Source organism: Mustela nivalis (genome assembly GCF_964662115.1).
Source record: "Mustela nivalis genome assembly, chromosome: 2".
In the NCBI taxonomy this organism is placed as follows: domain Eukaryota; kingdom Metazoa; phylum Chordata; class Mammalia; order Carnivora; family Mustelidae; genus Mustela; species Mustela nivalis.
Window position 1 is genome coordinate 43,620,910 of NC_139021.1, and position 16,619 is coordinate 43,637,528.

Consider the following 16,619-nt stretch of genomic DNA (forward strand, 5'->3'; position numbering starts at 1 on the left):
GCCCAGCAGAGTAGTGCCTCAATAAGTATGTGTTTACTACAATGGAAGACAAAAATTTGTAAAGAAGAGAATCAGTCTTGGGGTGCCTGGGTGGCTCAGTCAGTTAAGCATCTGCCTTCAGCTCAGGTCATGAACCTGGGGTCCTGGGATCAAGCTCTGCCTTGGGCTCCCTGCTCAGTGAAGAGTCTGCTTCTTCCTCTGCCCCTCACCCTGCTTGTGTGCTCTCTCTCATATTCTCTCAAATAAATAAATTAATCTTTTTTTTTTAAAGATTTTATTTATTTACTTGAGAGAGAGACAGTGAGAGAGAGCATGAATGAGGAGAAGGTCAGAGAGAGAAGCAGACTCCCCATGGAGCTGGGAGTCCGATACGGGACTCGATCCTGAGACTCCAGGATCATGACCTGAGCCGAAGGCAGTCGTCCAACCAACTGAGCCACCCAGGCGTCCCAATAAATTAATCTTTTTAAAAAATCTTAAAAAGAAGAAGAAAAGAATCAGTCCTATTTTAGAGATGTTGAAGTGGAGGAGCTTGGAAACATGTGCTAAAATTAAAAAGACTAGGGAGCTACCCCCGGCCCCCCACCCCAGGTGTGATAAATGAAGCTAAATGAAACTGGTGTGAGTAGATGACTTCCTTCAGGTAAAGAAAACATGCTAAGAGAAGAAAATGGTACTGAGGAGAGAGTCTCATAGAACTCTTGTTTTTGAAAGAAGGTATGGAAGAGAATTAAGTTAAAGGTATGAGGAAGAGGCCACCAGAGAAATAAAGAATGAACTTAAGGCATTTAGTTCCAAGAGGCAAAAGATGGTCAACTGAGCTCAAACTTGAAGGGAAGACCAGCCAGACGACGAGCAGGTGGACTGGTAGGGAGTCACAGATGACCTCCAAAATATTAGTTTTGGGAAAGGGGGAGAAACTAGGTCTCAGGACCCAGAGACAGAAGAGAATGAGGGTGGAAAAGTAAAGAGTTAACATTCTCTTTTCATGTCACTTGAGGTTCAAGGGTACTTGAGATACTTTGTTGAACAAATGAGTGCATAGATGAATGAATGGATCCATTGTTCTCCCCAGAACCAGGATGGCACAGAAACTGTGGCTGAGGTCAAGAGATTAAAATGGTAAACAAAACACTCTTGAACAGCACATGTGGCATAAAAATATTTCCCTAATCAAAGTCAATTTTCCAAATGGTTTTCCCTCGATAAACATACACGGTTTATTCCTGTAACTCATTTTTAATGAGGTCCTATGACTTTCATTTGTACTTTGTTTTTTATTTTTGTTTAAAATGCACTCTTGATTAATGGAGCCTTCAGAAATTTACCTTGAGGCCCCATCTCTGTCTCAGTGGGGCCTGACTCTTGTATTCTTTGGGATTGAAGGCCTTTCAGCTGAGCTCCATTGAGTTACCTTCCCAGGCATGCTAGAGGCAACTCTGGTACATAGAGGAGTATATTCTGAAGTGAACTAAAAAAGGCCTCGCTGGGAAGGTAACATAAATAATAAAATAAATGAAAATGAGAATCCACTCAGCTTTCCACCAGAAGTACCACCAAATAGTTACGTGAAGAAACATAGTTCTAGTGGGATTTAAACATAAAATGATTAAATTTCTTGCTTTTCTGAACCTATAGCAAATTTCTCTTCGTCAGTACCTATGGCTCTCACATGACAGCGTGGCTCAAAATCACCTGCATGATCTGTTAAAACACAGACTGCTGTCCTACTCCGCCAGTTTCTGATTTAGTAGGTCTGTACTTGTACTTTCAACAGTTCGCAAGTGATGCGGCTGCTGCCAGACCAAACCACACATACAAAGACCACTGCGCTTTATGGGACTTATGTCATGTATTTTCATAACTTCTTTCTCTACTTTTCTGTTGTCCTTCAGAGAAAATGAGTCAAATTCTCATTTCAGCGCCACTGCCCTGGCTTTGTTTCTTTTGTGAAAAACAAAAACAAAAAATTACAAAACTTTAAAAGTAGAAACAAAGTGATGTTAGGATCAACCAAGCCTCAGTTTCCAGGTTTCTACTCAGTTTTAAATGGAATAAAGTTTTTACCTTAGTCAATAAGACGTTAGTGCCTCTTAAAAATAAGAGCTCAGCTGAAATCATACAAATGTGATACAACTCACACTAAAAAGTAATCCTCTTTCAACTGCAAAACATGCATAAAATAAATACTTGTCCCCATCAAAGTCTCTTAACACTTATCTAGAAAAGGAGGGCGGTGGCCATCAAATGACAGGAAAACATAACACACACTTGCCACACAGATCTTTATTTTTCCATTCTTTATTTTGTGTTTAAATCGAAGAAGAAACAGCACACCTAGATTCTAAACAAGCTAAAGGTAGAGTATAGCAGTTAAATTGGGATCTTTACAAGTAAATTATTTTTCTTCCTTTGTTTAATGTGCTGGCAAAAAGAAGAGACACAGTATGGTGTCCTAAGTAGGGTATAATCTGACTCCGTGTGCAGAGTCTTGGGGGGCAAGTCATGTGAGGCTCTAAATGAGCTGCTCACTGACTCTACACTTGAGCAATTCCAAAGAGGTTAGGGCCACGTTGATTAAAACATTTGTAAGAACAAATTAATATTCGAAGAGGTACCAGCTGTAGATTTCTGCTTATCTTCCAGTTCTAAAAGGTAAAGATTAAAAATAAAATTAAAGCAGTACTCAATAAATATTTTTGAATAAAATAAACATTAACTTTCTCTGAGATTTCATATCATTAACTTCTAAAGGGCACACTATTCTATTTATGCTTGATTTGCTCTTTTCCCACACACAAATAAATTAACGAGCTAAGAAAGGCATCTTCAAAACTAAACAAAGGGGTGCCTGGGTGCTTCAGTCAGTGGAGTGTCCGACTCTTGGTTTCAGTTCAGGTCATGATCTCCGGGTCCTGAGGTCTAGCTCCATGCCGGGCTCAGTGAAGAGTCTGCTTGAGATTCCCTCTCTTCCTTCCCTCTGTCCCTCCTCCCATTCTCTCCCTCTCCAAAATAATTAAATCTTTTAAAAATTTTTAACAAAATTCAAATGATAAAGGTTTATCTATGCTTTTACCCAAATATATTATTACTCAGTCTAACCATAATGAGTTTCAGATGAAAGTAAAAAATGATACAGAATCCACACAAACCTGACTTCTGCACTATAGGGATGTTAAATTGATCAATCAGCACACATTTATTTAACTCCCCAATGGATATCTTGGTTTGGTTGTCCACCATCCATTTGCCCATGGAAATTAATCGTAATATTCTTTGCTCACTATGCATAAAATGTTCATTAAGATTGGCTAGATTTCAGACCATTTGCCCAATGCGTGACTTAAATTTCTGTACTTCAAATCTGTTTTTCATTCTCAATGCACAAAATAGGCAATCAAAAACCTTGTTAGCCATCTCAGCATACATGTCTTCACCACTAATGCTGGAAATAATGGCAACTTCAAAAGCTTACCATCTGTATGCTTTATAAACAACCTCAGAAGTCAACATAGCTCTCAGTCAAAGAATCCAAAACAGTCACACAACTAATAGTGTAACTCGTTGACAGTGCCACTTGCTTTTATCGTGAACCCATTGGGCTGTCATCATCACAATCCACAGTGAGAGATTTCATTACTGTTCTGTTCACTCTTCCACAAAAGAACAGTGAGGGCCCATTTAAAGGCTCAAATACCTAAGCACAGTTATAAATCCACCCTTGAGAGAGTAATAGCCTTCCAACCTTGGTGGTAAATCAGTGGGGAAGTCAAAGTCATATGTGATATCACCTTTTCATCCCTCCAACCATGACTATGAAGTGCTCAGAGAATACATGGCACTTTCTAATGATAAAGTATCTGGGATTAAGGTGGAAAATGGTACAGACTCTCAACAAATCTGACTTTATTCCCAAAAGGAAGTTTAGCTGATCAATCAGCAAATATTTACTGAAATCTTGATTCAGTATCTTATTTTTGCTTATCCAGCATCTATTCCCCATTCTGCTGGCACAAAAGACCGTCTTTTCCTTTTGGGAACCGCCCCTTCACTGATTTCAGTGTTTATTTTATGAAAGAGAGAAGATAACTGATCCCACCCCCCGGCTCAAGACTTAGCCATGTAACTTAAGCCTGGCACTTAACCCAAGAGAGTCCAATAAAGTCAAAGAACATCAGCCCTAGGGCTTTCCCTGGATCTACTAAGAGAAAAAAGCTCTCCCTCTATTGCCAGAGGGCACAGTGTAGGGTACAATGAGTGCAAAACCAGGACAAAGGAAAGCAGAGACAATACACATAGAAGGACAGATTCCTGATGATAAATTTGGGTTACCTGACCCAGCATGACTAAATATTCAGACAGACCCATTCCTAGGCCTTGTTTATTACTCATTATTAGTTAGTTAGTTGGTTATTTAGTTAACTAGTGCATAAGTTGGGTTTCTTTAACTTGCAACCAAAAATTCTAACAAATTATAAGCAACCTAAAATCTGAACCACATTAAGCGAAGTTCCAAGAATACAAAGATATAAATAACAAATAATCTCTGCCTCAAAGAATCTTTCAGTATCTAGTTGGAAATCTAATATGTAAACACAAAAAATAACTAGAAACATATGGTTCAACACCATGAGAGGTTCTATATTAATTCAGAGAAGGGAGACACCACCATAGGCTGCACATTAAGCAAAATTTTGCACTGTAAGAAAATAGTGAGCTGGGTTTTGAAGGATGACCAGGTTGTGCCTGCCTGGAAAGGACATGAAAGGACACTGAAAAAGAGTGAGAAATGAGAGCATAAGTTCAAGAATGTGCATATTGTATTGGGGAAACAATACAGTATAAACAATAAATAGACCATAAAATATTGAAGCATGGACTATCAACAATAAATGAATACAGTAGTCTAGAAGTAAGAAGAATTCATAAAGTTTTCCAATGAGACACACATTATATACAGTATTTTAAATCTATATGAGATCATAGTGATCGACTGGATTGTAATGGCTGTGTTGAAATTGTACTCAAAAGCTAAATGTGTTTTTTCTGCTTTGCATATGGGTCCAACCAGCTACCCCTGCTTACTACTGTAGCACATTTCATCTAGAACTAAGGGCTGCCAAAATAAATCACACTAAAACACTTCACTTAGTGGCTGTTGAAGAAACTAGAACAAAAAGACTACAGACATGAACCAAGAGGAGTTTACAGAAAGAAAGACAAACATAAACCAAGGAAACAAGTGGAGCCATACAGTTAATCTGATTTGCTTTGTCCAGTTTCTCCATGAGGTAAGAAGTTTACAACAGAAACGATTAAAGACATTTTCCATTTCCACTGTGGTTTCAGCCATTTCCCCTTGTGTCATTAAGAAACTGTATGGGCAGAGTTTGGATTGGCTCTTGTTGCAAGCAGAAATGCAAAGGTTCTGTATCCCTCCTTCCCCTTCTTGGGGTATCAAAATTTAGTTAATTAGAATAAAATGTTTTGTTTCATTTTTTAGAAGTTTATGTTATCAAGGACCATTATCAGTTTTGTACTGAATATGAAACTTTGCTTGTAATTATTGTATAACTTAATAATTACTATTTGTGATATGTCTCAGTACTGTGAATTGTTTGAAATTTTACTAAGAAAAATGAACTCAACATAATTCCTTGGGAACATACTTTTCCATCTAGAATCACTGGACACAGTAATGTTTTCATTAAAAAAAAAAGAAAGTCTCCAATGCCTGACGTGCTCCATTTAAATATCCATTTAAATTTCTATGCCCATTTGTGGCTTCATCACAATGGTTTCGACCAGTATGACACTCCATTTGACATGAGCACGTTACAAAAGAATAATGACACAACCTCTTATAGAGGACCTCTCTTCACATCAATTAACATAACTTCAAGATTCTGTGGAAGATAATTACTGCTTTGGTTGTTGTTTACAGAGAGAAACTGAAATATCTGAAATCTCCTTTCTGTCAAGCTGAAGGTAGAAAAGGAAAAGGAATTGTCTATGATTAGACATGCTTTTATTCTGAAGTATCTTTATAGCAAAAAGTTTTAAGATGTGAAAATATACTAATTTTTCACCCTTTACTAAGTATAGCGAAATGCGTTATTTCCTAAAGCAAATGAATATATGATTACATCCTCTCCTTATTTTAGGAAAAAGCAGTTTTATATTTTAAGTTTAAAAACATACATTTACTAAGTTTTGTATTTTTTGAATGGCGGAATTGAGTTTTTTAAAAAACTCAACACATGCTTTATCAGTGACAATTACTGTCATGTTTTAAACTGAGAAATAAAAAATTGTCAAAATATATATTAATATCACAGTATAAAGCAAAGCTTTGAATAAGGTTTCAGTATTACATGAACCAGAAAGCATAAGAAAAAAAAGTAAGATGGTTTCCTGTTCTCTTCAGAAAAGCATCAGAGTAGGCAGAGTAATATCTGAACCCCCCTTGCAAAGAGGTTCATGTCCTAATGCCTGGAATCTGTGAATATGTATGTTAACCTTACATCGCAGAAGGAACTTTACCGATATGGTTAATGCAAGGACCTCGAGAGGTACATATTTATTCTGTATTATCTAGGTGGGCCCAATTTCATGACACAGATTGTTAAAAGTGGAAGAGGGAGACAGAAGAGAAGATCCAAGTGATGTGATGTGAGAAGGACAGTCCTGCCAATGTTGGCTTTGAGCCAAGGAATGTCAGTGACCTCCAAAAGCTGGAAAGAACAAGAAAATGGATCCTCCCCTAGAGTCTCCAGAAAGCAATGCAGCCCTACTGACACCTTGTTTTTAGCTCAGTGAGACTCGTGTTGGACTTCAGACCTTCTACTGAACTGTGACATCATAAATTTCTGTTAGGAAACCAAGTTTATGGCAATTTGTTACAGCAGCAATGGGAAACTAATACCGGTCTCATAATCCAAATAGCAGGACCATGAAAAGCAGAACTATGACAGCCCCTCAGACACTCTGAAGCTAGGAGAAGCTTTGGTCTAATCCCTTCATTACCCAGATAAGGAAATTAGTCCAGATATAATGAGAAGAAAGGTGGTTTAGCTTAAGCTTCAGAATTCAAGCCAGAGAGAGAACCAATGAAGTTCACAAAACTCTTACTCAGTGTTAGAGTATTCCTCCTAGCTTCTTTCACCAGGGTAGGATTTGGGTTATGGTTTAATAACAATAAGCAGAATTCTCGGAAAGAATAAACAGTTGTTGGAAATTACACACATTTTCAGATAACGCACAGAAGTACACTGCTTTGCTGTTCTGATCTATCTGCAACTGGCTAAATATACTCAAGTGAATTACCCGCACAACACTTGAAACTCAGTATATCTGTGATAAAACTTGGGGTCTTGCCTCCCAGATCAGCTCCCTCAGAAGTTTCCTGGTTTTTCTCCTTCACACCCTTCTGCAGTTTCCCGTATCCAATCAATCAAGTTCCATCATCCATTCTCCTCCCATGGAGGCTCTTTCCCTGCATTTTCTAATGATACACCTTACACCCACACTAGGCAACCACTAATTGGTCTCTTTTCTTCATCTTCCCTTCTCTTCAACCTCCAATTAATCCTGAACAGTACTTCCAAATGATTCCTTCTAAAATACATCTTTCTTTATATCATTGACTTGTCCACATTTAGTAGGACTCCATTTCTAAATGGGATCAAGTTCAAACTCCTTATTCTATGCTTTGACAGGTTTACAGAATTTGACCTCATTTTTTTAATAATGTCTCCTCCCATCCCATGAACTTATTTAACTGATTCACTGCCCTATGAACAAGATCCATTCTCCTTCATATCATTCTCTTTTAAAATATCGCCTCTGCCTCCTTCTCCATGTATCTGAATTTTACCTATGTCAAGGCCTTGTAAAGTCACAGCATCTTTCTGGGTACCTTCCAGGCCAGACAACGTACAATGATCTTGTCTTCCACTTTGAAGCACTAAAGCTCTTACCACACAGTTAACATTTAGTTTGTATTGCTAGTGTCATTTTCATCTTTAGAGTTTAAGCTCTTAGAATTTAAACCATTTGGGACCAACTAGTTCCCCTACTTATCTGCCCTGTACTTGGAACCGGAGTTTCCTGTTTAAAGCAGGACTTCAAATATTTACAGAGTGACTGAAAATAATTTTTAAAAATCTAAGAATGACAACTCTCCACACCAGCAGTGAGAAAAGCCAGCGATGAGCACTAAAGTTAACTGCTCCATTTAAGAAGGGGAGCCATACATTCAGATTTGCCCAGGACAGTCCTGATTTCTTGCTGGTTTTCCAGTTTATTAATAATGTTCACTTTTACTCGCAAAAACATCTTGGCTGAAGTAATACATGACATGGTCATTCTGCCTGTAGGGCACTTTGGACTGTGGAAAGAGCAGAAACCAGGAAGAAATCCCTGCTTATGTTCCAGCCACCCATCCAGCTAAGCAGCATTCTCTCCTCTACAGAGTGAGCCTGCTCTCCAACACCATGTCTGCGTAATCAGTGTCTTTTGAATTTCACGTGAGAGGTTCAAACATTTTGGGGACACACAAGTCCAGATAAAGGTGCGAAAGTTGAATGCAATTAGAGATTCTTTAGAAGAAAAAATAATCATAGATATTGAATACAACTGTGACTCTACCCAGCAGTTTAAGAACAAAAGGGAGAGTTTTCTAAAAAGAAAAGAAAATTCAATGAGTTCCCATAGGAGTAGAAGTAATCAAGATGCAGTGTGTGAGTTCATTTATACTATAACTGTTTTGGCTATTTTCTGAATAAAATAATAAAGAACATTCACACCATTTCAATTTTTCTGAACAATAAATACATATTACTTTCACGACTGTTTAGAATTAGAAATGTGATGCCTTCTGATCCTCTTAGTGCCTAATGTACATTAAATTGACTAACCACTGCATAAATGTTTTAAAACCTACATTCATTTTCACAGTTGGCTGGCTGAAATGATCAGTTTCATAAATGAATGTCAGTGGTATCTAAACAGTAATAACTTTTTACTGCAAAGTAAGATTTTGCTCTATAAGTAATGAGTAAAATTATTAAATGTAATCTTATGTTTCATTACTGGCAGCTTGTCATAAAAAAGGAATTAAGGTCGCAAATTTTCATTTATTTTCATAGAGTAGATCAGCATTTTCACTCATTTGTAGTGAAACCTACTCAATCTAATCTCTTTTGAGGGTAGTTTTAATTACATTACATCATTCAACACAGGGTTGAGAGTTCATGTTCCAAATGGTTCCCTCCCTAAACTCTTCAACTTTAAAGGTATCTGGGGAAATGTTAAGTTCAACCAATGTAACTATACAAAATGAAAACTATCAAATGCATATCTTGGGCCCAGGATCATTCTTAAGTGTTTGGAAAAGATTTTATGAGACTATTTAGGTTACCTCTAAGTTACTAGTTCAAATATGGCCCAAGCTGATACTAACTAAAAGGATTATCTTTTGTTGATATTTTAAAGATTTATATCATTAGCAGTTAATACTTAAATATCTACTACACTGAAATTATTGATAATTCTATCATTGCTAAGGACTTGTTTAACTCAGATGGCAAGAGCTGTAACATTTGGAAAAACACAATAGCATCTGGATGAATTATGGTAAAGGTTAATATTTGATATTGAGCAAAACTTTTTATCAGCTACTTTTCAGTCCTCATCTCACTACTTCATAAGTACCACATAATTTCACACTCATCTGAATACAAGCAATTACAATTCGATATTTGGTTGTTCCTAGTTGTTTTATGTCAAGAATAAAGACCCATTTGTCATCAAGTGTCTCCCCTCTTCAACTGTGCCTTCAGATGGCAAACTCCGGCAGAGACAGAACATTCTGTAAAGCACAACAAAGCAACCAGACGTTGGCATTATCAAATGGGCTCTCTCTTCATGATAAAGTATTTACTTTAAAGGTCAGCATTCTCTAAATTTCATTCCTGAAAAGATAATTAAGATATTAAATTTTTTAATAGAAAGGAAGGCTTCTAGGCAAACTAGTTTTTGTATAATCTCTTCCTACTTAAGTGGAAAAGCAACACAAAATCCTAAAGACATATAAAAGCAACTGTTTACCAACATGGTTAACCTGATTATCATCCCATGTATTTTGTGCACATTTTCATTCTAGAAACAGGGAACTAAACAACTCCATTAAAATAAGATGCTTTAACTGTCAAGTACCAGGTAATGTATATCTCAATCTAAATTTTCGTTATCCAATTTTTAAATATCCTTAAATTTATTTGGCATAATTTATAAATTCATAGTATACAATTATTCTAATTCCATTGTTACATACTTTTTCACTGTCACAAACTTACTAAATGTTACTTAATTTTTTCAATTATTTTAATAAAGTTAAGATCAGTGGCTATTTCAAAGCAAAATAATTTTCCTTTTCAAATTTTTTCTTCTCACAGTTTCTTTTCTTTCCAATGTCTTTTGCCTATCAACTTATCTAGGCATATAATTCTAGATTTTGAGTTATTTTCTCTTAGTGCTTGAGGATATTATGCCATTTTTTCCTGGCATCTGCTTTCAGTCCATTGTCATTTCTTTGTAGGTGATCTATTATATTAAAAATTTATCTTTAGCTCTTAATAGCTCCTCTTTGGCATAATGCAGTTTTACAAAATGGGTCCAGGGATGGATTTGTTCTTTTTATTCTCCTTAGCACCCAATGTGCTATTTCAATGTGAGGAATCATGTATTTCTTCAATAACTGAATATTTTCTGCCATTTGAAAGTGTTCACACACACTTTTTCATGTCTCTGACTTGTTTTTTTAACCATTATGTTTTTAACCCATGCTATATTTTTATGCCATTCTGTTATGTTTATAATGTACTCAGACATACTTAATTGATAAAAAGGTATTCTTATCCCTCTTTTAATTTTTTTAAGGATTTTATTTACTTATTTGTGAGAGAGAGAATATGGCTTGGAGGGAGCAGCAGAGAGAGAAGCAGGCTCCCCACTGAGCAGGGAGCCTGATGTGGGGCTTGATTCCAGGACCCTGAGATCCTGACCTTGAGCCAAAAGCAGAGGCAGATGCTTAACAAACTGAGCCACCCAGGTGCCCTTTGCTTTTAATTTTTAAAATGAAATTATGTAGATACCAAACCTTGTTATTCTCCTATCCTTTTTTCCATCCTTATTGTCTCTTCAGTAATGACCAGTGTTAACACGCATGAGTGCATATGTGTGTGCATCTGTATGAAATCCCATAGGAAAAGTCTTCCCTTCATCTGGCCTGAATGCCAGTCATGCTAGGTTCCACTCCATAAGTCAACAGAGGAAAAGCCTCATCTCTCTTCCACCTGACAGTCTTTCAAATATAGGAAGGCAGCTGTTGTGGATAATTATATAACCATCAATCAATGAATTTATTTGCACTTTCTTTTATGGTTCAAAATAAAAAAGTGTGTATGCTATAGAAGTACAACAAAGAGAGACCTGAAGGGGCTATCAGGAGGCATTAACTCAAGTCCTAACCTCAAGGATTTGAAACTTAGGATGAACAAACTGCTTATCTTATTTAGTTGCTTCACCTCTAAATGGAGGCAATGAAAACCAAGTAATCAAGTTAATACGAACATTGGGACCTCACGTTACTCAAATATCACCTCCTCAGGAAAGTTTCCCCTAAGCCTCCTGCCATAAGATGAATGTTGGTGTCCTTCCAAAATTCATGTCTTAGTTCTCATGACTAATGTCGTGATTTTAGAAGAGGGGCCTTTGAGGGGTGATTAGATCAGGAAGACAGCCATTATGATGGAGTCTTAGAAGAGACCTCCTAGCATCTTCCAACATGTGAGAATGCAACAAGAAATGTGTGACCCAAAAGAGGGCCCTCAACCAACCATGCTGGCACCTTGATCTCCAACTTTTAGCCTCCAGAACTGGAAGATATAAATTTCTGTCATTTATAAGCCACTCAGTCTTTCATTTCATTATAGCGACCTGAACAGACAGGGACACCTCCTAAGTAGCTGCTTGCTTTGTCTGTGATGCCACAGTAGGAGTATATAACACCTCATTATAATGCTTATCACACTGTTTTTTAATAAATAGTCCATGATTTCCTCAATGGCATGGACTGTCCTATTCATCTTTGGATGCTTAGAGGCTAGCACAGTACCTTGCACAGAGTAAGCACCCATGAAGGAAAAAAATACATATAAATCGTACTCTAAGTGGGAAAGTGCCACCACTATCCATTTTCTAGTTATTTAAGAACTTTCAAATCTGTTCTTTTTAGCTTACTCAATCCCTTAAGGTGATGGAAAAGATGCGGCTTATCATGTGGTAACTAATTCTAGTCCTATCAATTCCTTAAAGTAGGCAGCACATAATCAAAACAATAAACCCTTCCTGAATTAGCACAAAACACAGACTAATTTTAAGTTTCATCTTCTATTATCTGTCCACAGCCTACAAATCATGTATTTCCTCATCCTCAAAATCTTTCCTCAAGGGGCGCCTGGGTGGCTCAGTGGTTTGGGCTGCTGCCTTTGGCTCGGGTCATGATCTCAGGGTCCTGGGATCGAGCCCCGCATCAGGCTCCCTGCTCCGCAGGAAGCCTGCTTCCCTCTCTCTCTCTCTCTCTCTCTCTCTGCCTGCCTCTCTGCCTACTTGTGATCTCTGTCTTTCAAATAAATAAATAAAATCTTTAAAAAAAAAAAAATCTTTCCTCAAGCCTTCCTCACCCTCGAGGAAACATTCTATTACTCTCCTACCTTTATCCTATGCATTTCATGGAGATTAGTCAAGACTTGTAGACTTTATTTCTGTGTTCTCATTTGGTTTCTGACCAATGGAACCTGCTTCCCATTTAATGACATTTAATGACACAAAGAATACCATCTTCCTCTCCCAATTTTCTAGCCCAGTTTTTTCTCCTCAGCTCTGAATCTCTCAGCTTGGCACCTTTAACCAACTCATGCTTGAGCCTATAGCAGAATAAGGGAACAGCCAAATTATCTCACCCAGAGAATACTGTGGTAGGAAAGGACAAGCAGGACAAAGGTATTCTAAGATCAGAACTAAAAAGGACAGGGCACAGAAGAGATAAGCAAAGGTCAATGGGAAGTGGGTCACTGAGCAGACACCATCAGGAAGATAGGACCACGTGTGACCATAAACTTCAGAGGATGCCCATCTGGGACACTACTCAACAGCTCCAAAAATTGGATAATACAGGAAGAAAAGGAGGAGAAGGAAATCCTGAATGATCAAGATTATATTTTAAATAACCCAAAACATCATAAAATTACCACATAAACTTGGAATTAACTAAAATAAGTTTTCCAGTAGAATGAAGGCCCAAATAGAAGATAAGTTCCGCAGAAGAAAAAGTGAGAAAATCCTGTTTCTCACATATTTGTGTTTTATAGCTAGAAAATCTGTGCTTGCACTACCTGATTTTGGTCCTCACCGATTCCCTGACTATATTTTCTCATTTTCCTTTGCTGACTCCTGCTTTTGTTCATCCCTCTGATATAATCATCCTCAAGGGTTCTGTCCTTCTGACCTTCTCACCTCACCAGGTAAGTCTCCTTGAGCAATCTTCATTCCCCTGGCTTCGGGTATCTCCTATAAACAATTCTTAAATTCCCATCGCTAGCTCCAACCTCTCTTTGTCAAAAAATTTAAAAACTTCATCTTACTACTCTGTTGTTTCAACAACGGTATGTAGGCCTTATGGGCTGAAACATGCCCTCCACAAATTCAAATGTTGAAATCTTAACCCTCTGTACCTCCAAATGTGACTATATTAGGAAGTAAGGTCCTTAAAATGGTAATTATGTTAAAATGAAGTCATTATGGTGGGCCATAATTCAATGCGACCATGTGCTTATAAGAAGAGGAAATTTGAACATGGATGGGCACAAAGGGAAGATTGTGTGAACACACAGAAATGATGGCCATCTATGAGACAAGGAGAGAAGTCACAAAAGAAACCAAGCCTTCTGACACCTTGGTGTTATATTTCTAGCCTCCAGAAACATGAGAAAATTAATTTCTGTTGTTTAAACCTCTCAGTCTGTGGCCCTTTGTGACAGCAGCTGTAACAAACTGTAACAAACCAATATAGTATCTTTCAAAATTAAGTTCAAACACAAGCGCCATCCTCATCTCACACCTACTTCTCTCTCTAACGTCATCTCCCATCTCTGTGAGTTTCCTGCACTCACTGTGTAATTTAGTTGAACAATGTTACCTTTGCACAGGCAGTTCCCTTACCAAAAATGCCTGTCTACTGGTTCTTTATTCTAATACTTCCCTATCACTCAAAGCACATTTACAAGCAATGCTTATTAAAATAATGTTAACATGTATTATGTGTTCAAGTACCAAGGACAATCACTGTTTTAGGCCCCAGGGATAGATGGAGAATGTTCCCAGTTAAATGAGATTACTTCTTCTCGGAGCACCCTGTGCATTCTTCCATCACTGTACTTACTCAAGAATGTAATAATTCTTTCTTGTCTGAAGGCCTTAATTTTTTATATCTATCCTGCTGGTATCTAATATGCACTAGTGTGCATGTACTGTGCTAAGCACCATCTGTACAGAACCTCATGTATCATTCATCTCAACCCTGTGAGATGTGCACTATTCTTATTGTTGCAATTTTACAATGGAAATTTAGCCTCAAAGAGGAAATTAAGATGACCCAGGTGGTTAAGTGGCAGGGCTGATCATCAAGCCTAATTTGTCAGATTCCAATCACCTTCTTATACCGCTTTCCTTAGAACGTGTAAGTTCCTGAGAGACTGGAGCTCTATATTCCTAGCCCTTGGTAAAGTACCTGACACATAGTAGTAAAAAAAAATTCATGAGTTTGAGTCAATAAATAGATGATGATAGAATAAGCTCTTTAACATAAATGCCTTAAATTCATTTGAAGCAAATGAGATATAACTGGGTTGAAAAGCATAGGAAAAATGGTCTAACATGTCTGGTTAAGAGAAAGGAATAATGGGTTCCCTCCACAGAAACCCTACTCAGCAGCTTTGTGAACTGAGCCAAAGTACTTTGCTCCTCTGCAACTTGGATTTAACACTGGTGTCATGAGGTTACTCTGTACATTAATTGAGGTATACCATGCTTAGTATGATATGAGGTACAGTACCAAATAAATGTTGGAGGCAGTTACTATCATTAGGTGTGACTTCTCTACTTGAAATGAGACTAGCAGCTCATCAGATGATTTTAAGAAAAAAAAAAAAAAAAATCGGGGCGCCTGGATGGCTCAGTGGGTTAAGCTGCTGCCTTTGGCTCGGGTCATGATCTCAGGGTCCTGGGATTGAGTCCCGCATCGGGCTCTCTGCTCGGCGGGGAGCCTGCTTCCTCCTCCCTCTCTCTGCCTGCCTCTCTGCCTACTTGTGATCTCTCTCTGTCAAATAAATAAATAAAATCTTAAAAAAAAAAAATCTATTACAGAAAGAACATTTTCCCCAAGAAAGACTGAAAGATGTTCATTGGGGGAAAAAAGAAAAATGGCAACTTCTGCAAGGTGTTCATGTCATGACCAGTGAAAAGCAGAGTTTTTGGACAACTTTTACTAAGTAATATGGCATACATTATACTCATTAAATGTCTCTTGAATGTAACTATAAATTCCAGATGGTAATGTGAACAATTCACAGATAGGTTACATAAGCAATAAGGACTACAGATTTACTCCCATCTTGAGAACCAACTTACATTTTTATTTACAATTTTACAATTTTCCACTGATGAGTTCTTTCTTCTCTTGGATTTCATGTCCAACTGGTTTTCACTTTCAAATTTCTCTTCAGCCATTATTTTACCTTGACATTAGCCCTCACTGGCAGCAGTTCTGCCAGGTTTTTCTCTAAGTTACATTAGATATATTAATAACCTAATAGAATGGAAGAACTGGATTTTCAAATCCAGATCTTGTGATTCATCAGCCTTTCTCAGAAATAAAATATGTACCAAGCTCTGTGCTCAGCTCTCTATAGTCTCACTCCTATTCAACAGAGTCCTGAAAATCCTGGCCAGCACAGTCAGGCTAGAAAATGAAATAAAAGGTGCCCTAATAGAAAAGAAAGCAGGATAACTGTCCTTGTTTGCAGATGCTATGATATTATGTAGAGGAAATCCTAAAGACTCCTCCAAAAACCTGCTAACACTAATTAATAAATTCAGTAAGTCAACATACAAAAAAAAAAAGTCGTGTTTCTGTATACCAACAATAAAACATCCAAAAAAGAAATAAAGTAAGCAATTCCATTCACCAGCACATCAAAAACAATAAAGTTCCTGGGACTACATGTAGCCAATAAGGTGAAAGTACTCTACACTGAAAACTACAAGACTTTGATGAAAGAAACTGAAGGTACAAGCAAATGGGAAGATATCCTATGTTCATTGATCAGAAGAATTAATGTTGTCAAAATATCCATATTACCCCAAACCATCTATAAATTTAATTCAATCCCTATCAAAATTCCAATTACATTTTTCACAGAAATAGAAAAATAACAATCCTAAAATTTGGATGAAGCCACAAAAGATCCATAATGGCCAAAGGAATCCCCCTTCCCAAA

At 37.4% G+C, this 16,619-nt stretch overlaps 1 protein-coding gene across 2 annotated transcripts in view; it reads right to left on the reverse strand.

Annotated features, from left to right (window-relative positions):
• Positions 1-2,285: 2,285 nt before the first annotated feature.
• LRRC69 (leucine rich repeat containing 69) overlaps positions 2,286-16,619 on the reverse strand; it is a 112,570-nt gene continuing 98,236 nt past the window's right edge. For both annotated transcript variants that reach the window (XM_082719410.1, XM_082719409.1), the window contains one exon: positions 2,286-2,648. In XM_082719410.1, the coding sequence (XP_082575536.1) occupies positions 2,538-2,648 (111 nt within the window). In that variant the 3' untranslated portion in view covers positions 2,286-2,537. The remainder of the gene's footprint in view (positions 2,649-16,619) is intronic.